Source organism: Pleurodeles waltl, chromosome 4_2, assembly GCF_031143425.1.
Source record: "Pleurodeles waltl isolate 20211129_DDA chromosome 4_2, aPleWal1.hap1.20221129, whole genome shotgun sequence".
Classification (NCBI taxonomy): domain Eukaryota; kingdom Metazoa; phylum Chordata; class Amphibia; order Caudata; family Salamandridae; genus Pleurodeles; species Pleurodeles waltl.
In genome coordinates, this window is record NC_090443.1 from 1046957825 (window position 1) to 1046983426 (window position 25602).

General features: G+C 46.8%; 1 protein-coding gene across 1 annotated transcript in view; it reads left to right on the plus strand.

Moving 5' to 3' along the window:
- LOC138294261 (membrane-spanning 4-domains subfamily A member 8-like) overlaps nt 1-24844 on the plus strand; it is a 128900-nt gene extending 104056 nt beyond the window's left edge. The window contains exons 5-7 of the mRNA XM_069233376.1: nt 3585-3692; nt 6101-6229; nt 24293-24844. Of these exons, the coding sequence (XP_069089477.1) occupies nt 3585-3692; nt 6101-6229; nt 24293-24418 (363 nt within the window). The 3' untranslated portion in view covers nt 24419-24844. The remainder of the gene's footprint in view (nt 1-3584; nt 3693-6100; nt 6230-24292) is intronic.
- Nucleotides 24845-25602: the final 758 nt, after the last annotated feature.

Here is a 25602-nt window from a genome sequence, read left to right on the forward strand (position 1 = left end):
TACACTGCATCACTTCTAACTCCAGCCCTAACGCCAGATGACAGGCACTGTATTACTTCCAAGTCCAAACTCAAGCTGAAAGGCACTGCATCACTTCTAACTCCAGCCCTAACTCCATATGACAGGCACGCCATTACTTCAAGGTCCAGACTCAAGCTGAGAGTCACTGCATCACTTCAAAGCCCAGACTCAAGCTGATACTCCAGATCGGGTGCACTGCATCTCTTCCTCCTCTAGGTCTATCTCCAGTTTAGAGGCACTTCCAATTTAGCTCTGACTGGGACGTAGTGCATCACTTTCAAAGTCCCAAACTGAAACCCAACTACAGCCCAGATGCTTGGCGAAAAGTAACACATCACTTCTAACTCTAGCCTCAAGCTGAGATGCACCACATCACTTATAACTCCAGCTCTATCGCTTGATGGGAGGCACTGCATGCGTATCCTATTCCTATTCTACCTCTAGAAGTGAGGCACTGCATCACTTCCCGTTCCACCTCTGACTTCATCCAACAGACACTAGATCGGTTCCCATTCCAACCCATAACTCCCACTTAGACGCACTGCACTACTTCTCATTCCAACTTTACCTCTAGCTGAGTGACACTTCAACACTTCCCGTTCCAAATCTATCCCAGCTGAGGAGCACTGCACCATTTCTAATTTCAAATCTTTGCCAGTCTAGGCATACTACATCAGTTCCCATTCCGTCCCTACACCTAACCAAGATATTATGTCATTTTAAATTTTAACTCTACCTCCAGCTGAGAATTACTGCCCATTCCACTTCTATCTCCAGCTGAGAGACACTGCATCACTTCCAAACATAACACTACCTCCAACCAGATTATTTCTTTCAATATAATTAAACAAACAAATGATATGCACTTTGTATGCAATTGGGGTATTAGTTGAGGGGGCGAATGCCCACCTTAAATAAAAACCACAGTCCTTGTCAGGGTGAACCACAAACGTCAGCAAACAAACCTGAACTTGGCACAGAGCAGTCAGGCTTAACTTGAAGGCACTTTGTAAAGTATTTCTGTAGTACCAAAACAATAATAAGATTGAAATGCAAAACATTAAAAAATCCCAAAACAAATTAGAAAAATAGAGTCAAATTTAACAGACAAAATGACAAACATCTACTCAGGGGAACTGGAAATATGATTTTTTAAAGTTTAAGTAAAAATGGCTTCATGAAGCACAAGGTGACAGTGATAGTCAACTGTTGTGATGGAACAGAAGCTAGACGCAATTTGATGCTGACCATGGTGGAAGGCAGGTCAAATTCACTTACCAGGGTTGTCTTGGGCAAAAGATTTGATTTATGACTTTAATCCTTTAGGTCACAATACACCACAGGATTACACTTCTAAAACTCCCTAGGACCTCAGGTGGATGTTTGGAGACTCAAAGGGGGTCAGGCAGAGGCCACAGCTGGGTCCAGAACAGGTCCAGGTGTGACTGGTCAGCTGAGCAGTTGCAGGAAAAGGCCTTGTGTAGCTTGTTTTGTCCCTGTTGCTTTAACCAGAGGTCAGCCTTATGTCCCTTGGGTTTTGTCCTTAGTACAAAAGGGAGAGCAGTTCCAGTTTTCAGAGCTCTTCTCAGGTCATAGCATGCAGGTCCAGTCTCCTTGTGTTCTTCTACAGTTCCAGAAGTGATCTGAAGTGGGTGCCTAGAGGAGCCACACTCACGTCTGGTATAGGCTAATGGGTGGTACTGACCACTGGGGGCACCCTAACCAATGGGGTATATGTTCCTGTGTAAAGGTTTTGGCATTCTGTTTCCTTTCTTTGAAATGTGCTCCAAATACTAATAGGGCCCGGCTGACTGGCAGGACAGTAGAAGGGCCATTTACCACAAAGCATTTGGGCAAATTGTATGCCGGAATGCCAGGCAGTGTGCTCCCCTTTATTTAAAAGGAAGGTTTAGTCCTGTCAAAAGGGGTTACAGTATTTTTACAGGCCACATTTGCAGTTAATACACACACAGCCAGGCCACTGGTGGCAGGTCCACAGTCATGTTACATTGTCACTGCAGAGATGGAACAATAGGTGCTGCAGCCCTCTAGCCCACTTGGGACATTTAATTCATGGGCCCTGGGTACACATTGGTACTTTATACAAGGGGCTTATAGTTATGTTAAATATGACAATCAGGACAGTAGCCAATTTTACAATTATGGTAGGAAGAGCACAAACACTTTGCCACTGGTTAGCAGGTGTAAAGAACACAGAGTTCCATATCCAACAATTAGGGTTAAAGCACAGGAAAAGGTCAAAAAATATGGATTGACTCTACAGAAAGAGCACATTTACAAAACATGTCATCCATTCCAAATGCAGCACAGCCTACAACGGAGATACTCTAATCACTTTTCATTCCCACTCTATTCCAACTTCCAACACCAGCCCTACCGCAAACTCAACCCTAACTCTAGATGAGAGGGATTAATTGCTTCCAATTCCAGACCCAAGCTGAGATGGGCTGCATCACTTCTAATTCAAACTTTAACTTTAGATGAGTGGCACTGCATTACTTCCAACTCCAGCCATAACTCGTGATGAGATGTCGCACATCACATTTAGCTGAAGCCCTAGCTCGAGGTGAGATGCCCTGCCTCACACCTACCTCCAGTTCTAACTTCAGATGAGATGAGCTGCATCACACCTAGCTGCAGCCTTAACTCCAGGTGAGATGCCCTGCATTGCACCTAGCTGCAGCCCTAACTCCAGGTGAGATGCCCTGCATTGCACCTAGCTGCAGTCCTAACTCCTGGTGAGATGCCCTGCATCACATCTAGCTCCACTCCTAACTTCAGGTGAGATGCCTTGCATCAGGTCTAGCTCCAGGTGAGATGCCCTGCATCACATCTAGCTCCACTCCTAACTTCAGATGAGATGCCCTGCATCAGGTCTAGCTCCAGGTGAGATGCCCAGCATCACATCTAGCTCCACTCCTAACTTCAGGTGAGATGCCCTGCATCTGGTCTAGCTCCAGGTGAGATGCCCTGTATCACTTCTATCTCCAGTCCCAATGCCAGGTGAGATGCCCTGCATTACATCTAACTCCAGCCCTAACTCCAGGTGAGATGCCCCTCACCACATCTAGCTCCAGCCCAAACTTCAGGTGAGATGCCCTGCGTGTAGCTCCAGTCCTAACTGTGTGTGAGATGCCCTTCATCACATCTAGACCCAACCCTAACCCCAGGTGAGATGTTCCTCATCACATCTAGACCCAACCCTAACTCCAGGTGAGATGCCCCTCACCACATCTAGCTCCAGCCAAAACTTCAGGTGAGATGCCCTGCGTGTAGCTCCAGTCCTAACTGTGTGTGAGATGCCCTTCATCACATCTAGACCCAACCCTAACTCCAGGTGAGATGTCCCTCATCATGTCTAGATCCAGCCCTAACTCCAGGTGAAATGCCCCTCATCACTTCTAGCTCCAGCCCTAACTCCAGGTGAGGTGCCCTGTATCACTGGTAATCTCAAATTTGTCTCAAGTGACAGATGTTCGTTACCCTATTCTCCCTGTGAAGAGGACTATTCCCTGTTTACCTCCTCTCCATTTTCTCTGCAGATCAGAGCTACCCTGGCTATGAACATCATCAGCTCCATCTTTGCTGGCCTTGGGATCATCACCTACTCTGTGGACGTGAACTACTATTTGTGGCACGCAACAGATGGGGTAAGTTGAAGTCTTTCTGACTTAATGCTGAAGGGCCATCAGGTGTGGTCCATGGAGACGTCTTGCAGCCTGGAGGCTCATTCTTGTCTTCATGTGTTCGAGGTTGTGCCCATTTTGTCAATGGTCACGGTGTGAAAGCGGCACACAAATACCACATTTAGAAAACTTTCTCTCTATTCAATCTAACAATTCATTGTGTTCATGTGCATACTCTCTGAGCTGGTAGTGGCTGTGCATGCGAACCTCGAAGGGTTGCAAGCAATGGACAGCTCCGCTGATGGCACACACAAGAGCGGTAACAACTCACAGGGGGGCAGATGTATGAAAAAATGTGTTTAGCATTTTGCAATTCGCAATTAGGAAATCGCAAACAGCGATGTGTTAATGTGTCCTTAACACACTTAGCAATTCCCAATGGTTCGGAAATGGACCTACCTCAGCACTATACATGAGGTAGATCACAATTTGCGACCCATTGTTAGTGGCCACATATCACAGGGATGGTGACCCGCTGGGGTCAGTAGACCACCATATTTGTGATTGCTTTTTTACATATCCAATTTTATTTTTGAAATGCAGCTCGTTTTCCTCAAAGGAATACTGGATGCATTTCAAAAAGAAAACTGAAAAGTTTTCTTTTCATTTTTAGGAGTAGGCAGTAGTGCGTGGGACCACTGCCTGCTCTTAAAAAACTATTTTCACCCACATTCACCAAGGGGCAAGGGGTCCCTTGAGGACCCCTTCCTATTTGCGAATGGGTTACTGCCAACTTGAACCTGGTGGTAAACTGCAAATATTTTGCAACCGCATTTCCGTTCATACCTCACACTGCAAGTCACTATTTGAAAGTGACGCCCCTATCAGTCCTCCTCCTGATACCGAATCGCAGACCCTATTTGCGAATTGCAGACCCTATTTGCGATTCGGTAATAGATTACCCAATGCGAATAGGGCATTGGTACATACCAAAATGGTTTTTAGCGGTCACAAATGGCCTGATTCTATGAATTGGACTGTTTGCGACTGCTAAAAACTTTTGTACAACTGGTCTGAGTCCCTGATGTGCACCAAACTGGATTCAAGGGAACTGGTTGTGCCTCAACCCTTAAGAAAGTGAAATCCTAACTCTGCCCTCTCTATGCGTACACCTGGCGGCCTCCTGTAGGGCCTTTCCAGACAGAAGGTCGAGCTTTGTCACTTGCACCTCTGGCCTGTTATGAACTATACCTTCAACTTCTTGCAAATTCTGCAGAAAAAGGTCCCGCCTCCTCTCCCGCAGCAGAAGTCAGTTTTGCTTCACTCACTCACTGAGCGACAAATGCAACAAACCCTTTGCAGGACACCCCGAAAAATGCATCAAAACTTCAAATTCCAAAGGGCTCAAGGCGCTGTTGTCTGATTAACTTTCAGTAATAAGTGATTCTATCACCAACTAACTGGTGTTCATTTCATGATCCTGATAAAAAAAGAGATGCTGAGTACATCCCACCAGGATTTGACCTGCATGTTGCACACAAATATGAACAGCAGGTATCTTAGCAGACTGAATGATCTTACCATCAGAAGTCAATGAGGGCAGATTTGATAAGCTGCGCATTGCAGGGCAGCAAGCAATGTTTCTGCATGGAGTTGAGTCAAACAGAGAGAGCAGAAATGACCCATGTCTACTAAGATGCGTCGCACTTCTGCTCCCTGCTTGTGCTGGAGCACTGCGTGCAGCCTGGTGCCAACGAAGACACCCTTGCGCCTTCCCGCAAGAATGCCTGCATTATGAGCAGGATTATCTTGGGGCAGGAAAGGGTACCTTCCTGCCCAAAAACAATCTTTAAAGGCATTTTCCTTTTTCTATGTGTGATGCAGAATTTCTCCTTGTAACGCCTGGGAGGCGCCTCATTATGGTGCAATCCCAGGTTAACTGGCATTTGTAAATCAAAATCCATGGGAGGATGCACAGGAACACTCAAGCTCCACCCACGAAACACTCCCCTGATGCAAAGAAACGCAAGGCACTGCTACACTCCGCCTTGCATAACTTCGCAATCGCTAAACCACACAAACCCACACATGGTAGCTTTGCATGGTTTGGTAAATCCCAGATAAGGACGTGTGCTGCCCTGTGGCAGCTTGCATCATGCAAGGACAATGCAAGTCCTTAGTAAATCTGCCCCTGAAAGTGGTAGTAATAACATCTCCCCTGACACCATATATCAGATTTAATGCAGCTGCAGACTGTACAGGGCATGCCCAGCTCCCTGCTCCCCCTTGCCAGCAGCCATAGAGTAATCTTCATTTGTCTAACCTTGGTAGACGTTGGGTTGCCTGGGGAAGAATAAGAACCCCCAGGTCCACCTGTGACTCTACCCTTGACTTCTTATCACCAATAGTTGTTTTGGCATTTCTTTCCACAGAGTGCCGACTGGGGTATGACACTGGTGTTACTTTTCCTCTCCTTCTTCGAGTTGGGCATTGCTCTTGCCACCTCAGCCTTTGGATGCATAACCACCTGCCTCTGCCCCCCCTGCTACGACAGTCCACAGGTAACTCAGTGCGCTGCCCGGCCAGATGCCACCACGCTGGTCATCTGCCATCGCATTTTGTGGTAATGTAACAGTGCATAGACAATGATGTCTGACACTACATTGGGACAGATGTACGAACGAATTTAGCATTTTTAACGGCCCGAATCGCAATTTCAGTCAAATAACAAATGTTAAATGGCCTTTCCATATATAGAAAGGCATTTAGGGAATCGCAAAATGTGATTTCTGCCCAGTAGATCCCCAAATAGGAAATCGCAAATAAAGATTTCCTAAATGCAAAGTGGGCATTTAGGAAATGCAATCACCACCAACTCCAAGTCGATGGTAACCATGTGCAATTTTAAAAATGTATTTTTTAACATTACATATGGCACATACATGCCCCCAAGGGCATTTGTGCTCATAACATGTGCACCACCTGATTTTGGGGTGTATTAAAGGCGGCGTTAGGTCCATAATCACCCTTGGTATTGCATTTCCTAATTTGCGATTTCCTATCAGAAATTAGAATATGGAAGCCATCCCTACCTATGGGCCCTTAGGCCCTTTGGAACGAATGGTTCAACATTTCTTAAATAGCGATTTCCTTGTAGCGATTACTACTCTGTTGGAATCACTATTAGGAAACCTCTATCTTTGTACATTCCATTTTGCATTTTCTAAATAGCGATTTCTAAAGTGTCAGTATTTAAGATATCCAAAATATGAATTTCGTGCATCTGGCCATTAGGCCCTCATTTAGAGACTGTCAGAATTGGAACTTTCATGTTAAATGTGTAATAAGTGGATTTTGGTGAATTTAGCATTACATTTATGTCTACAGGTATCCCCTATTAGTGAGGTGTTGACAGTGTCTGGGAAGCCAGGGCTCTCTAGGGGTAGCTGTGGATGAGCAGCCAAGACTTTTCTAGGAGACACACAAACGTATGCAATACCACTGTAGTCACACAGTACTTACACACATGAACAAACCACACAGTGTTACAAAAATACAGGTACTTTATTATGGTAACACAAATACTAAAATACTGTATAGGCAATACTCCACTAGGAGGTGAGTAAACACACTATCATGTACACATTAGAAGTCAGTGATTAGCATAGAATGCAATAGCAAATAGTAACACAATAGGAAATAGTGAAGGCCCTGGTGGGGGAGACCAAACCACTTACTAATTAAGTGGAATGTGAAAGGCAGCCTCACACCCAAGGAAGTGGAATCAGTAGAGAGGAGCTGGAGGAACTAGGAACCCCAAAAGGTAAGTACCAACGTGCCTCCCAGCGACCAGGAGAGAAGAGATAAGTACCTGTTTTTCTCCCTAAATCCACAGGAGAACTTTGGAAAAGGACTGCGCAAGACCCAGAAAAGACTGGAAGAAACCAAAGGTGGATCCTGACAGCCGAGGACCTGCAAAAGAAGGGGACCAGGTCCAGTTTGAGTTGGAGTATCCGGCTGTGGCAGGAGCCACTACCCACCCTTCTGTGGATCCAGGAGCAGGTGGACAGTGGATGAAAAAGTCAGTGGTGCAGCACAGGAGCAGAAGATGAGTTCCAGAAATGATGCAAGTGATGTCCCACGTCGGCGGCAGTGATGGCGTCAGTCAGTGGGGCTGGAAAACCACCAAATAGCCTTGGCAAATGCAAGAGTCGGTGAAGAAGGCTTTGCAAGGCTGAAGAGGACCAGCAAAGCTGAGGGGACTCAACCTAAGGAGGGGAGCCCAAGGTGACCCTCAGCAGCTGGGAGAGTCAAAGAAGAGGAGGCACCCACCACAGTCAGCAGGCACAGGAGTCACAGTGAAGCCTACTCAGTACACCTGAAGAGGAGTCCCACATTGCTGAAGCAGCAGGCAGGAGACTATGCTTTGCAGGGAAGAGTGCTGGAGGCCTGGGCTACGCGGAGCCTGAAGATCCCTTGGAAGAGGACAAACAAGCCTTGGTAGCTGAACGAGTCTTGGTGCACAGGAGTACTGTCCTACGAGGAGAGACAAGTTGGACCGCTGGTAGAGAGGACCAAGGGGACCACTCCAGACCACCACCTGTGATGCAGGATCCACGCAGTTCCAGAGGAAGGAGGATCCACGCAGCCAGTCATCGTTGTAGTTGGTGTCTGCGGATGCACTCCAAGGGACATTCCTTCTTGCTTCTTGTGCAGGCTGAAGACTCGTCACTCTCAGAGAATGCACAGCCAGGGAAATGTTGCATTTGCTGGAAGAAGCCAGAGAAACAATGTTGCAGAGCGTAGCCGTCGCTGGAGTTGCAGATTGTCAGTTCCTGGAGGCTCCAGTTGCAGTCCCAGAGGCCAGAAGATGAAGTAAATGATACAGAGGAGTCCTGCTGGAATCTTGCACATCGAATCTGAAGACCTACCGGGAGGGAGACCCTAAATTGCCCAGGAAACGGATTTGGTCACCTAGCAGGGTGACTACCTATCAGGAGGGGTCTGTGACATCACCTGCCTGACCTGGCCATTCAGATGCTCCCAGGGGCCTCTGCCCACCTTGGATTCAAGATGGCGGAATCAAGTGGCCACCTGAAGGAGCTCTAGGCACCACCCCTGGGGTGGTGATGGACAGGGGATTGGTCACTCCCCTTTCCATTGTCCAGTTTTTCACGAGAGCAGGGACCAGGGGCTCTGGACTGGTGTGAACCGGTTTATGCAAGGACTGCACCAAATGTGCCCTTCAAGGCATACTGGTGACTTGGGGAGGCTATTGCTCCCAAGCCATGTAGCACCTATTTCCAAAGGGAGATAGTGTTGCCCCCTCACCCAAAGGAAATCCTTTGTTCTGCCTTCCTCTGCTTGAGCTGGTCAAGCAGCAGGAGGACAGAAACCTGTCTGTGCGGTGGCAGCAGCTTGGGCTGCCCGGAAAACCCTAGAAGACTGGTAGGAGCAATGCCTGGGGTCTGCTAAAGAGCCCCCAGAGTGCATGGAATCATACAACCAATACTGGCAACAGTTTTGGGGTATGATTCTGACATGTTTGATACCAAACATGCCCAGGTTCAGAGTTACCATTATGTAGCAGGACATAGGTAGTGACCTATGTCCAGTACATGGGTAAAATGGCTTCCCCACACTTACAAAGTCCAGGGAGTTCGTAGGGGCACCTCTGCTCATGCAGGGGTGCCCTCACACACAGGTACTTGCACCTTGCCCTCTGGGGTAGGAGGATCTGCCATTGGGGTGACTAACAGTGACCTGGTGCAGTGACCTGTGGTGAAAGGGTGAATGCACCTTTTCATGCAGGCTGCAATGGCAGGCCTGAAGACACATTTTGCATGGACTCCCATGGTTGGCAAAATACATGCAGCAGCCCATGGGGAACACCTGGTGCCCCAATGCCCTGGGTACCTAAGTACCATATACTAGGGACTTATATTTGGGCACCAGTATGCCAATTGTGGGGTGTGCTAAGTCCTAAGCAACCAAATTTAGAGAGAGAGAGAGCACAGTCTGGTTAGCAGGATCCCAGTGAACACAGTCAAAACACACTGACAGCAGGCAAAAAGTGGGGGTAACCATGCCAAAAATAGGGTATTTTCCTACAGTATATATTTCAGGGTTATTAGCATTGAGGCAGTGTTCTACCAGGGTACTGAGTTTTTAATATCGACTGTCACTTACACCGCCTACCAACATATCACAAAGGTCAGTAGATCTAGAGTTAAGAAGAGTGCATGTCTATTTACCTTGAAGATATGTTGGTACTCAATATTCGGGAATTGGTATATGTGCAGGTCAGTATTAGTGACCTTGATATATATGGACACACAATCATCGGGAAGTATACAAAAACGTGATGGAATGCTTGAATTTTTCTCAGTCCCTGGTATTTACTCAGGCCTCATCCCAGTCCAGTGTTATTTTGCACACCATGCTACCTCCGTTTCGACCGAGCCAATTGCAAATCAGTCTTGACCCTGCTACAATAGGAACAGTCCAGACCGAACTGCCAGACCAGGTCCAACCTGGGCTGAAACACAAGCAATCCAAGAAAACAATCATTAAGAGCATCATGAGATGCAGGTAGCCCACTCCAAAGCACAAGAAGTCCATGCCTGTTAGTAACAACAAACAGTTAGTGCTTACTTCGCAACTAGTAATGTGGACACTGTTTCTGCATGTTAATATCTATGTCAATCTTACCTACTGGTTAAGATAGCACAATTTCCAGAATATTGGTGCTACCACAATGTGTCTGACCACTACAATATGAGGATTTCAGCTCATACTGCATATTCACACTTAAGCCTTACTTGCTCCTTTTTGTCCACGGTCTTTAATTTCATTACTGGTTTTGCCCCATAATTCCAGCTGTTGCAACATGTGCAACCCCTTTCTGCAAATTGCTGAATCACCCATTTCAGCTACTTCACTAGGGGCCTGATTTAGAGTTTGCCAGACACAGTACTCCATTGCAGTGCCAACCGAGTACTCCGCCCTTGTTCGGCCTACCCTATTTTAAGTCGGGCTGACCAATTTTTTAAGCCAAACCAGTAAAGTCATCATAATCTTTCCGCTGATGGCCTGAAACAGTTCTTGCATCAGAGGTAAGCCATCTGACCATCCACCCTATTTAGAGTGAGTGTTCAAATGACTTTTCTTACTGTCCGTCACTACCAGGCATTGCGTGGCAGTGAGGGACAATAAACAAAGATGACCGCCACATCATGGAAGAAAACTCACATTGGGTTAGGGCCATTAGTTTTTCTTTTCCAAAAACAAATGTCCGCCTTGGTCTCCCATAGAAACCTACAGAATTCACCGTAGGGCCAGTGGTGAACTTTAAATTTGGTGGGTGGAGTAAAAGCAGGGTGGCAGAGTTAATTTACTCCATTCAGCAAAGTCTAAATCATGCCCTAAGAATCTTATTTCTTGACCTTTTGCATTAGAGCCAAACCTACTTTGAAAGTGTTAATCTCTGCTGCTGTATGAATCCCTGAGAACTATCGCGGTTATTTGTCGTATCTCTCCTCTCTCTCCTCTCCGAGAGGCTGTAAGAAATTGGGCTATTAGTTGCAAAGGATGTGAGCTCTTCACAAGGAGTAAATTTGCATCTTTTCTTTACTGGGAACCAAGTACCCCTTTGGAGCACTTGCCTCTCTTTGTAGGAAGTGAAACAAAGTATTCCAAGACCTACTCATGGGAGGTGGTGTGGGATGGTACCCCCAGCTGACTGGTACACAACAACTCTCAATGAATCATTGTGCAGTCAGTGCTTTTTCTTACAAAAAGGAAAAGTACTTTATAACACACACTACTAAATACTATGAATTACTTTAAATAATTAAATATGCAGGTCGAAATACCTTTGGTGAAGCACCCAGAATGGTTGGCACCCTAACAAGCCATAAACATAAATCACAGTACTGCTACACGTGTGCAGAGACACAATATTATAGGGTGCAATTATAAAAGTCAGGCCTACTGGCTTGCCTCCACAATTGCAAAAATAGAAATATGGCATTTAAAATCACTGTCAACCAAATTAATAATATACGTTGATGATACCATCTCCTAATGACTTTCATTAATATGGATTATGATACACTGTTCATGTGAACACATTCAATAAAGCATTTCCAATTCAATCACATGTGGACATGAGCCCCTTTTCTATTTTTACACTGCTGCCACCGCAGCTTTAAGACTAACCAACACAGTTCCTTCACTCTGCAGAAGTGCTAAAAACATTCCATGCCTCTTGCAGGGATTTAATGCCTGGGAGACCGATGGGTGCTTTTAGGGAAACTTCTGTGGAGCTGCTGCACTCCTGGCAACCTCCCAAAGCACTTGCTAGCAGCATTGGTGGTATCCCTGTCCTTCCCAGGGCATCACAAAGAGAGAGATGTAACTTTCTCAGCCCTCACGAGGACTGATGGGGCGCTCTCAGGCAACGGGATTGAATAAATGATGAGCGGCCTTGTGCCACAGTTTCTTGAATCGTGGCCTTGCACTGTGCTTTGCAGGTGCAACATTGCACTGCAGCTTTGGTTTTTTAAAACCGGTTGTGGATCCCAGGATGGGGCCCGCGTACTTCCCCTTCCCGTTAAAATCCCATCAACCCATGGGAGTTTAGTCATCCCTGGGGTAATGGAGGGGGGTGGTGGGGTAGGGAGGTAGGGGGTTGAATTTCAGGGTTTTGTAGTGGATGTGGACTTCCTTGGCCCTGTAGAGTGTATTTTTGAATAAATCTCGCCTTGTTTCTTGGGACCAGCTCTAGCCCACAGGAACAATTTCCTTAGGCCTACTGGCCTCTAAATTTGATTTGTAGAGTTGATTTTATTGTTCCCCTCACCAGGCCTGTCCCCTTCCTGGGACAGTCCATTTCCGCGAAATTTACTAGACTCAGTTGGTGAGATTCACTGACAGTAAAAGTTCAAAACCAAGTAGTCAATAAGTGAAAAATCCAAGGGAATTAAATGTGCAGAACCCATTTCATACAGAGGCCCTACATATTTAGATCCTTCCATCACTCTTAATATTATCTTTTAATCAGACTAGGCATCTTCACAAACGTTGGCAAGAGGTCTTAATATACTTTGCCATAATTTTAACAATCTACTCATCTTTGTCACAGAAATGTCTAGAAATCCACAACTCCACTTGGAACGTCTCTAGAATCTCAAGCCAATAGAACACCTTAATCTTTCTAGAAAATAAGAAATGCACTGACCAGCCTGTCTAGGTCCTGCAAAATGATGTCCAATGTTGTATTTCTGATTTCAAATACAAAACTGTTTCAGAACATCACACCCATCTTTGCATCCCTAAATTTGATTTCCCTGGACCTTCACTCTGTATACACAATTGTTTGTGTAACTTACAAGACATCCTCCATAAACAAGCCAAAATATTTCTCTCAAAAGCTTTAGATCTCTAGGAGAACCAGAAGCAGAGGTAGCCACAGCTTGCTCATGCTTGACCCACCCACATTCAGAAAGGCTTCCACTTCTAAAGTAACCTTCTCTGGAAATGCAAAATTTCATACGCATACATTTAAGACAAAGGCCGCCATTATGACCCCGGCGGTCGGCGGTAATATGGTGGAAAGTACTGCCAACAGGCTGGCTGTACTTTCCACCATATTATGACATTGGCGGTTTGGCGGAAGCCAAACCGCCAATGTACCACACCGACCGCCATGGCGGTAACGGCTGCCGGGCTGGAGATATTAATCTCCAGCCCAGCAGCCGTCACTGTACCGCCTGCGAAGTCATGACCCCCCTACCGCCATGGTTTTTGTTGCTTCCTTACTGCCACGAAAACCATGGCGGTAGGCACTATCAGTGACAAGGAATCCCTTTCCTGTCACTGATAGGGTTCTTCCCTACCCCAACCCCCTCCTCGTCCCCAGAGTCTCCCTCTGCCCCTCTTCCTCTCCAAACCCCCCTACATTCATGCCCCTCTCTTCACACACGCACACACGAATACACACACCCATTCCCACATTCATCCACACATACATACATCCATTCAAACACACATCCGCACACACTTACATACATACACGCAGACACGCACTCACACCTCCAGACATGCACACACATACAAAACACAACACACACCCACATACACACACACACAGACATACACACACACCCCCACACACAGCATACCCCATCCCCCTCCCCTGTAAGAGCACCCGACTTACCTGTAGTCAGGGGGTCCTCCGGCAGGAGACAGGACGGGGCTCTGCTGCCACCATCAGCGTCCACCAGCAGAACACCGCTAGGCCGTTTTATAACACGGCAGGCGGCGCGCCACCTTACAGCCATCTGCCAGCATGTCCACAGCTGGATTTCCGCCATCCTTCTGGCTGAAATCCAGCTGTGGGCATAATCCGGCTGATGGCTGGTAGGCGCTGCGACGGTCTTTTGGCGGCCGTTGCCGCAGCGGTAGGCAGTTTTTACTGCCAAGGTCCAAATGAGGGCCAGAGTCTTGTTACAGAATAACTTAATGTATACAACTAGGAATTATATGTTATTGGCAAAAAATATATTAACATTATTAAGATTATGAGCTTCATAATAATAAAAGTCATAATTATTTACATAATAATAACACTGTTTGAACATTATATATAACGCAAGTGATATGTGCAGCCAATGTACACATGCTACCACATTCCACCTCACACAAACTTGGCTATTCCGACTTGCTACAGATTGAAAGTAAAAGCCAAAAGAGGGGGTACGGACATTCTGCCTCAGTGCTGAATGTTTTGGCACCTGTACTGTTACAATGTTAAACTTACTGACAATATAAATTGCTGTACTCCACTTGTACTATGTACCACGGTACCCCTCGATGGCCTATCAGTAAACATTGCATTTGGGGGCCATCTTGGAATGGTATTGTGCTCACTCTATTATTGAAGTACTGATCCAAGATGGCGAACATGTTGCTTTTAAGCAGGGCAGTGAAAACTGGAAAGGGGGTGAGGGCCAGGAATGGAGGGTAAGAGGAGCGAGAAAGGTTAAAAAAGGGGGCTGAGAGAAGTGAACAGGTGCATAGATTAAAGGCTTTATTTAGAGTTTGGTGCCTGCCTTATTACTAATGCCATAAGATATACTATACGTGATACGGTGGAGAAGATATCCATCACGTTTGTGATGGAATACCCTTCCACAAAACTCTATTTCTGTCCCTAAATCCATTCAAGGAATTAAGTTCATTTGTAGGAATTATGTTTGGTGTTAAAATTAAGTTCTTTGTCTGAATTCACATAAGAGTTAAAGCACAATGATTTTAGTTTCTTACATATTATTAGTAGGCCTTCTTAAGAACACATATCAGTAGGGAGAGAGCTACAAGGAGTAAGAGCTGCTCCGGTAAAGGCTCATCAAAGTTGGTTTTCCGATTCTAGGATTCCGGTCTGAAGATATCTCTGCTGCTTAGAGATTTTTATGATGGAAGTAAGTAATAAGGGATGTAAGAGTGAATGGCTTTGAAAGTAATGCAGGTTAGTTTGAACATAATTCTGGCCTCTCTTAGGAACCAGTGGAGATCATTAAGGATGGGGTGATATGACGGTATTTATGGGTGCCGGAGGCCAAGTGAGCAGAAGAGTTGAGGACAGTCTTAGGAGGGAGGGAGAAGTCCCATGAGAAATGCATTCCCATGATAAATTTGAGAGATTATCAGGGCTTGTATCACATTATTAGGGCTTGTATCACAACATGGAAGTCTGTGGCTGTAGGAAAGTGTAAGGAAATGCCTCCTTGGCATGGTTACCCCCTGACTTTTTGCCTTTGCTGATGCTATGTTTTGATTTGAAAGTGTGCTGAGGCCTGCTAACCAGGCCCCAGCACCAGTGTTCTTTCCCTAACCTGTACTTTTGTTTACACAATTGGCACACCCTGGCATCCAGGTAAGTCCCTTGTAACTGGTACCCCTGGTACCAAGGGCCCTGATGCCAGGGAAGGTCTCTAAGGGCTGCAGTATATCTTATGCCACCCTGGGGATCCCTCACTCAGCACAGACACACTGCTTGCCAGCTTGTGTGTGCTGGTGAGGACAAAACGAGTAAGTCGACATGGCACTCCCCTCAGGGTGCCATGCCAACCTCACACTGCCTATGCAGTATAGATAAGTCACCCCTCTAGCAGGCCTTACAGCCCTAAGGCAGGGTGCACTATACCATGGGTGAGGGCACCAGTGCATGAGCACTGTGCCCCTACAGTGTCTAAGCCAAACCTTAGACATTGTAAGTGCAGGGTAGCCATAAGAGTATATGGTCTGGGAGTCTGTCAAACACGAACTCCACAGCACCATAATGGCTACACTGAAAACTGGGAAGTTTGGTATCAAACTTCTCAGCACAATAAATGCACACTGATGCCAGTGTACATTTTATTGTGAAATACACCTCAGAGGGCACCTTAGAGGTGCCCCCTGAAACCTTAACCAACTACCTGTGTAGGCTGACTGGTTTTAGCAGCCTGCCACACTCGAGACATGTTGCTGGCCACATGGGGAGAGTGCCTTTGTCACTCTGTGGCTAGTAACAAAGCCTGCACTGGGTGGAGATGCTATCACCTCCCCCTTGCAGGAGCTGTAACACCTGGCGGTGAGCCTCAAAGGCTCACCCCCTTTGTTCCAGCACCACAGGGCATTCCAGCTAGTGGAGTTGCCCGCCCCCTCCGGCCACGGCCCCACTTTTGGCGGCAAGGCCGGATGAGATAATGAGAAAAACAAGGAGGAGTCACTGGCCAGTCAGGACAGCCCCTAAGGCAACCTGAGCTGAAGTGACTCTGACTTTTAGGAATCCTCCATCTTGCAGATGGAAGATCCCCCTAATAGGGATAGGAATGTGACCCCCTCCCCTTGGGAGGAGGCACAAAGAGGGTGTAGCCACCCTCAGGGCTAGTAGCCATTGGCTACTGCCCTCCCTGACCTAAACACACCCCTAAATTCTGTATTTAGGGGCTCCCCTGAACCTAGGAAATCAGATTCCTGGAACTTACGAAGAAGAGGACTGCTGAGCTGAAAAACCCCTGCAGAGAAGACGGAGACACCAACTGCTTTGGCCCCAGCCCTACCGGCCTGTCTCCCTCCTTCAGAAGAAAACTGCTCCAGCGACGCTTTCCCCAGGACCAGCGACCTCTGAATCCTCAGAGGACTGCCCTGCTTCCAAAAGACCAAGAAACTCCCGAGAACAGCGGCCCTGTTCAACAAAGACTGCAACTTTGTTTCCAGAGGAGCAGATTTAAAGACCCCTGCAATCCCCGCAAGAAGCGTGAGACTTGCAACACTGCTCCCGGCGACCCCGACTCGACTGGTGGAGAAACAACGCTACAGGGAGGACCCCCCGGCGACTCCGAGTAACCAAAGTTGTCCCCCCTGAGCCCCCACAGTGACACCTGCAGAGGGAATCCCGAGGCTCCCCCTGACCGCGACTGTCTGAATCCAAAATCCCGACGCCTGGAAAAGACCCTGCACCCGCAGCCCCCAGGACCTGAAGGATCGGAACTCCAGTGCAGGAGTGACCCCCAGGAAGCCCTCTCCCTTGCCCAGGTGGTGGCTACCCCGAGGAGCCCCCCCCTTGCCTGCCTTCATCGCTAGAGAGACCCCTTGGTCTCCCACTGAAACCTATTGAAAACCTGACGCGTGTTTGCACACTGCACCCGGCCGCCCCAGTGCCACTGAGGGTGTACTTTCTGTGCTGACTTGTGTCCCCCCCGGTGCCCTACAAAACCCCCCTGGTCTGCCCTCCGAAGACGCAGGTACTTACCTGCTGGCAGACTGGAACCGGGGCACTCCCATCTCCATTGAAGCCTATGTGTTTTGGGCACCACTTTGAACTCTGCACCTGACCGGCCCTGAGCTGCTGGTGTGGTGACTTTGGGGTTGCTCTGAACCCCCAACGGTGGGCTACCTTGGACCCCAATTTGAACCCCGTAGGTGGTTTACTTACCTGCAAGAACTAACAATAACTTACCTCCCCCAGGAACTGTTGAAAATTGCAGTGTCCACTTTTGAAATAGCTATATGTGTTTTATGTAAAAAGTATATATGCTATTGTGATTATTCAAAGTTCCTAAAGTACTTACCTGCAATACCTTTCAAATGAGATATTACATGTAGAATTTGAACCTGTGGTTCTTAAAATAAACTAAGAAAATATATTTTTCTATAACAAAAACCTATTGGCCTGGAATTGTCTCTGAGTGTGTGTTCCTCATTTATTGCCTGTGTGTATGTACAACAAATGCTTAACACTACTCCTTTGATAAGCCTACTGCTCGACCACACTACCACAAAATAGAGCGTTGGTATTATCTCTTTTTGCCACTATCTTACCTCTAAGGGGAACTCTTGGACTCTGTGCATACTATTCCTTACTTTGAAATAGTGCATACAGAGCCAACTTCCTACAGAAAGGTTTCAGTTTTTTTAATGGAAAGAAGAGACATTCTGGCAGAGTTTGCAGTGTGATTAATTTTAGGCCTGTGTGGGGAGCTCGGCTCCGCTGGCAGAGCTAACAGAGTTTTTGGAACTCAGCTATCAAAAAAACTCCATTTGCCCCGCCAGTGGAGCGGAGTTCACCTGGTGCGCACTGCAGACCAGTATGAGCTGCACAACGCAAGCCCAGACAGTCGGCGCTTGCGCTGGGCAGCCCATAACTTTGCTGCAGCTGCACCGGAGCACTACACCAGGAGCAGGCCAGTGCACAACAGGCCTGGCAGCTTTCACTACCTAAGGCCCTGGCCTAAATTCAGGCCAGGGTCTTAGGCAGCAAAAGAAAGCTACAGTTTAGAACTCTTGTTCACTGGCCTGCCACGGGCAGGCCGGAGCACAAGAGGCCTGAAACGGCTGCTTTCACTGTCGACGACCCTGCTGAGTGTGCCTGATCTCGGAAGTGTTAAGCAAGGTCGGGCCTGGCTGACCAGGCCCGACCCTGCTTAGCGCTTCCGAGATGGGTGCATTCAGGACGCCGCGAGTCACGGAACTCCGCCTCCACTGAGTTTTTTTCAACTTCGCTGAATTCCACGGAGCCAGACTCCCTTTACTCCACCCAGGCCTACTTAATTTGTGATGTTATTGATTAAAAGTGGTTGATCCAGATGATTAGAGATTTTATTCTGATGACAGGATTGGCTTAAAACTCTGAGGTTGCAATTCATTAGCCCATTCTTTGTTGAATTTGTGCTGGCGTTTATGTAGGAGGATGAATTCAGTTGTCTCCAAATTGAGTCTGAGGATTTTGGCAGCCATCCAGTTCTGCAGTGTTTCTAAACAGGGTTTTCAAGATAATGATAACTTGGAGGGAGCTTTCTTCCAGATAGATGTGGGTGTCATCAGCAGACTAGTGGGTCGGTACACCTATCTACTCCATCCCATCTTTCAACGACTCCACAGAGAGGACGAATAACATGGGTACACGGATGGATCTTGAGGAACACCACAGTTGATTCTCATTGAGGTAGATGTGATGGGACCCAATCTAGTCAGCTTTTTGCCGTTGGTGAGGAAGGTAAACCCAGTTCCATGGAAGCACATGCAGGTCTCAAGGATCTTTAGAAGCCCTTGGTTGCAAACTGCTGATAGGTCAAGAAGGACAAGTAGACAGCTGCCACCTTAGTCTAGTGTGCTGTGTATATTGTTGAGTATTTCTAAACTAGCACTTTTGGAAGCTGCACTGATAGGGGGCTGGCAGATCGTTGTTGGTGATCTGGGTTGTTAGTTGCAGCGCAGCACATTTTTTATTGCCATCCAAGGGAGTTTGATGAGCAGTTTCATGTTGGTTTTGTGGTGGGCTGAGATGATCTGTGCAATCTTTCCCTAAAGGCAAAATAATGACTCTTTTTCAGTGGAAGCACACACATTCTGGCCAATCCGAACATTGTGGAGAAGAAGATCATGTTTTCTGTGGGCAGAGCCTAAGAATCTCTCAGTTCTGTTTTCTTTTCAGATCATCCTGGATGGTATGGCAACAGCTGTGCTATGAAACCAGACCTAAAACGACTATTTGCATGTTTAAGTTGAATAAAGATTAACAGGTAACTTTGAGAATCTGGGACCTATGAGTGCTGCTGGTGTGATTACAGTCACAGCAGACATGCCTTTCTAGATGGGCTCTATAACTCTTTTCCTTGGGAAAAATAAATTGAACTAAACAATATAATGGGTTTTCAGTAAAACCACTAGGAACAAAAGTTCCAAATTACTTTGTTCAAAACCATTGTTCACTTTTGTATGTCCATATTTAACTCGCAACAAATAAAGATTTTATTACCCTTAATAGGATTAGGAGAAAATCTATTTTGCCAACGTTCAGCTGTGGGATTTGTGCTTACAAATATATTCAATGACAATAGACATAGATGTTACCGTCCTTTTCCACTAAGGATAAGAGTGTCGTACGTGGAGGCTCCATGAGTGACGCTATATGCTCATATCTGCATGATGGCCATCACGGTTGGCTCTGTGTGATGCATAGTTCTGCCCGTCTCTTGATCTGGGCCCTTAAGAAGAAAGATCTCAATTGTGGAACCAGGGAGTCGTCTGCTAGTAACCTGTGAAGAACCAGTTTTGCTTTAGAATCGACTGTAGGACCCTCACTTACATCATATGCATTGTACCAGTGCAAGACAAAACCAGGCAAAACTGTCAGCGCTTTTTACCATTAAAATGGCTGATAAGTTGTGAGTCTCAGAAGACGAGTGCCTAGGCATTTAATTACAAGAAAAACTACATAGGAAAATACACATAGGAAAATCCACATGAGACAAAATTTAAGTACAACCCATTAAGGTTTATTTAACATTTAGAAATTAATAAAGAGTGCAAAAAGGTAGATGATAAGCCAATTCAAGTCAGCATCAGTGTAGGAAGTTGGCTCTGTATGTACTATTTCAAAGTAAGAAATAGCATGCACAGAGTCCAAGGGTTCCCCTTAGAGGTAAGATAGTGGCAAAAAGAGATAATACTAATGCTCTATTTTGTGGTAGTGTGGTTGAGCAGTAGGCTTATCAAAGGAGTAGTGTTAAGCATTTGTTGTACACACACAGGCAATAAATGAGGAACACGCACTCAAAGACTTAGCTCCAGGCCAATAGTTTTTATATAGAAAAATATATTTTCTTAGTTTATTTTAAGAACCGCAGGTTCAAGATTTACAAATAATACTTTAAATGAAAGGTATTTCACTCAGGTATTCCAGGAACTTTGAATTATCACAATAGCATGTACAGTTTTGGCAAAAATGGCAATAAGCTATTTTGGAAGTGGACACTGCAAAAATCAACAGTTCTGGGGGAGGTAAGTATTTGTTAGTTTTGCAGGTAAGTAAACCACTTACAGGGTTCAAGTTTGGATCCAAGGTAGCCCACCGTTGGGGGTTCAAGGCAACCCCAAAGTTACCACACCAGCAGCTCAGGGCCGGTCAGGTGCAGGGGTCAAAGTGGGGCCCAAAACGCATAGGCTTCAATGGAAATAGGGGTGCCCTGGTTCCAGTCTGCCAGCAGGTAAGTACCCGCGACTTCGGAGGGCAGACCAGGGGGGTTTTGTAGGGCACCGAGGAGGACACAAGCAGGCACAGAAAGTACACCCTCAGCGGCACAGGGGCGGCCGGGTGCAGAGTGCAAACAGGCGTCAGGTTTGTAATCAGATTCAATGGGTTCTCTTCAACGACGCAGGCTGGCAAGGGTGGGGGGGCTCCTCAGGGTAGCCACCACCTGGGCTAGGAAGAGGGCCGCCTGGGGGTCGCTCCTGCACTGGGGTTCAATTCCTTCAGGTCCTGGGGGCTGCGGGTGCAGTGTGTTTTCCAGGCGTCGGGTTCCTTGAAGTAGGCAGTCACGGTCAGGGGGAGCCTCTGGATTCCCTCTGCAGGCGTCGCTGTGGGGGTTCAGGGGGGTCAACTCTGGCTACTCACGGGCTCGCAGTCGCCGGGGAGTCCTCCCTGTAGAGTTAGTTTTCCGCATGTCGAGCCCGGGGTGTTGGGTGCAGAGCGGAAAGTCTCACACTTCCGGTGGGAAACGTGTGGTCTTTAAAAGTTGTTTCTTTGTTGCAAAGTTGGTTGAACAGGGCCACTGTCCTCGGGAGTTTCTTGGTCCTTTTAGATGCAGGGTAGTCCTCTGAGGCTTCAGAGGTCGCTGGACCCTGTGGGGCGCGTCGCTGTTGCAGTTTTTTCTTGAAGTGGTGAGACAGGCCGGTAGGGCTGGGGCCAAAGCAGTTGGTGTCTCCGTCTTCTCTGCAGGGCTTCAGGTCAGCAGTCCTTCTCTGTCTTCAGGTTGCAGGAATCTAGTTTCCTAGGTTCTGGGGAGGCCCTAAATACTGAATTTAGGGGTGTGTTTAGGTCTGGGAGAGCAGTAGCCAATGGCTACTGTCCTTGAGAGTGGCTACACCCTCTTTGTGCCTCCTCCCTGAGGGGAGGGGGGCACATCCCTATTCCTATTGGGGGAATCCTCCAAAATCAAGATGGAGGATTTCTAAAGGCAGGGGTCACCCCCGCACAGGACACCTTAGGGGCTGTCCTGACTTCTGGTTGACTCCTCCTTGTTTTTCTCATTATCTCCCCTGGACTTGCCGGCAAAAGTGGGGGCTGTGTCCAGGGGGCGGGCATCTCCACTAGCTGGAGTGCCCTGGGGCATTGTAACACAAAGCCTGAGCCTTTGGGGCTCACTGCTAGGTGTTATAGTTCCTGCAGGGGGGAGGTGGGAAGCACCTCCACCCAGAGCAGGCTTTTGTTTCTGTCCTCAGAGAGCACAAAGGCCCTCACCACATGGGGTCAGAAACTCGTCTCTCAGCAGCAGGCTGGCACAGACCAGTCAGTCCTGCACTGAACAATTGGGTAATATACAGGGGGCATCTCTAAGATGCCCTCTGTGTGCATTTTTAAATAAATTATTCTGAGAAGTTTGATACCAAACTTCCCAGTATTCAGTGTAGCCATTATTGACCTGTGGAGTTCGTTTTTGACAAGCTCCCAGACCATATACTTAATATGGCCACAACTGTACTTACAATGTCTAAGAATAGACTTAGACACTGTAGGGGCATATTGCTCATGCAGCTATGCCCTCACCTGTGGTACAGTGCACCCTGCCTTAGGGCTATAAGGCCTGCTAGAGGTGTGACTTACCTATGCCACAGGCAGTATTTTGTGTGCTTGGCATCCTCAGGGGGATGCCATGTCGACTTTGCCTTTTTCTCCCCACCAACACACACAATCCGCAATGGCAGTGTGCATGTGTTAGGTGAGGGGTCGCATAGGGTGGCACAACATATGCTGCAGCCCTTAGGGACCTTCCCTGGTGACAGGGCCCTTGGTACCCCTGGTACCTTTTACAAGGGACTTATCTGTGTGCCAGGGTTGTGCCAATTGTGGAAACAATGGTACATTTTACGTGAAAGAACACTGGTGCTGGGGTCTGCTTAGCAGGGTCCCAGGACACTTCTCAGTCAAGTCAGCATCAGTATCAGGCAAAAAGTGGGGGGTAACTGCAACAGGGAGCCATTTCCTTACAATCAGTCAATAATAAAATATTCTAAACCTAAGCACAAAGTCATAGGACTGTTTCTAAAGAATAAGCAAAAGAGTCTGAAATGATTCTAAGTATAAAACAACAGAGAGTCTTGCATGCAGCATACCTTCAGAGAATAGGGTAAAAGCTCCCACAAAATATCCTTGGAGCCCCAGAGTAAATAAACATACTAACATGGAGTCTGCTCTCCAAGGAAAGCCAAGAAGGTCTCCAAAATATTCTAAGTACAAAGTTAAAAAATAATCCGTCATAAGGACATGCACACTTAAAGCTATATACTCAAACTCTGCTAGGCCAGAGGAAATAGCCTTGTAAACATACTGTCAAGCTCTGCTCTTTCCTCCAGGGCCATCAGGAACCTGAATACATTCTGAAGAACAAGACTGTAAAGATGCTTGAATTAAAAGTATTTTACAAAACGCTGAAGGACATATTTTAACTCGGGCTGCATAGACAGAAAAATGAGAAACCATGTTTCAAATGTGCAGTGCATGACAAACCAGAGTGGATTTAAGGTGTAGTTATTTCAACTTAATAAGCATTATTATGTTGAACACAGTGCATTTACATTGTTTGCAACTCATTCAGATTAATTAAACACACATAATTTGTTAATTCTAAATTGACCCACTCAGCATCAACCACTGATTGCTCCCCAGTGCAGTGCTTTCTCTCCTTATAACTAGGTTCTCGCTGCACAAGTATCCTAGGTACATACAAGTCATCTTCAAGGTTTTGCCCATTAGATGTTTCCTGGGTTTGTATGCTCTCCAGAGAACACAGAATCCAGTGGATCCCTTTTAATGATCCACTAATTCAGGCCTTTAATCTCGACAGGGAGACAAAGATGGTCTTCTTATTATCTTTCTCCCTCCCCCACCCTTCCACATCTAGCGATGACTAGTTCTGCTAAGGGGTGTGTACAAAGTGAATCAATCATTCATTCTTCCATACCTTTACATTCAACTGGATATGACATTTAACAGACAAATAATGCTGTTTTGAGCTCTCTGTTGGCAGTGAAATAAAGACTATCGTGGTAACGCATCTGTTCACTCTTGCTTTCAGCCCATGATTATCGTGCAGAGCGGCCCTACACAAGACCCAGTTATCCCCTTGGCACAGATGACAGGAATGCCAGTGGCACAGGTGCCCATGCCCCAGCAGTTACCAATGACGATGTCCTCAAGCTAGCCCCACCAGATACATTCAGAAGCCGGCGAACCCTCTGATTGTGGAACCCAGCCATTATGAGCAGATGCAACCCTGAGGGATGCTCAGGAATGGAATGTTTTCAACATTTTTACTACTAGTCCAGTTAGGGGGGGGCACCAATTTGCACTCGTGTCCTGGAAGGGATAACACCGCTGCAGGACCTAAGGAAGTGCCCCTGTAGGAGGGGCAGCTGGTTCCCATGGATCCCACAGCAAACAGGCGGCAGGCCTCTGGCTAAGCTCTATACTGGGCAGAACAGAAAGGAAAGCAAGCTTGAGCACCCAACATTGATAAAACAGGTTGTAAACAGTTATGATGAGAATTCATTGGCCTGTAAGGTTTAACTGTTCTACAATAGAAATTGTCAATAAAATAAAATACATTAAAAATATGAATTAAAAATTATTTGAAATTGTGTGTGTTGGTAGCTCATCTGGTGGTTGTAGTGGAGACCATAAAGAGGAGTGGACACTTATGGGTAAGTGGAGCAGAGCAGGTGGGAATAAAATGGTTGGCCAGGTATGTTTGGTTCTGTACCATAGTGATTTGTGGATGTTTGACCAAAATATAGAATAAAAAATATGACAAATAGCGTGGCCAGAATAGTGTGATTTCAAGAATGTTGTGAGACTTAATATGATAGGTAAGAATATTGGGCCTTATTAGGAGGCTGGTGGTCCGAAGACCACCAGCCTCACGGCGGCCGTCGGACCGCTGTGGTTGTGGCGATCGGGGATCCCGACAGGCTGACAGTGGTCCTGGTTGTAATCAGCCAGGGCAGCACTGAAGTCAGCACCACCCTGCTGATTATAACCTTGATCTCCACCAGCTTTTTCATGGCGGTCTCACCACCATGAAAAGGCTCGCAGAGAACAAGTGCAGGGGGCCACGGGGGGCCCCTGCATGGCCCATTGTACTGCCATTTGATGGAGTTTGTTTTGACCAATGACTTTGTGTTTCACCACTGCGCATATTAGTTGCTCAATGTTCACCAGTAGCACATGGTATGTTTTGTTCAGTTTAGCCGCCTATGGGCTTTGACATTGCATTAGTCATTACATTCTGTATTCTGCCTATTGGCTTTGACATGGCATTAGCCATTACTTTCTGTATTCAGTTGAGCCGCCTATGGGCTTTGACATTGCATTAGCCATTATATTCTG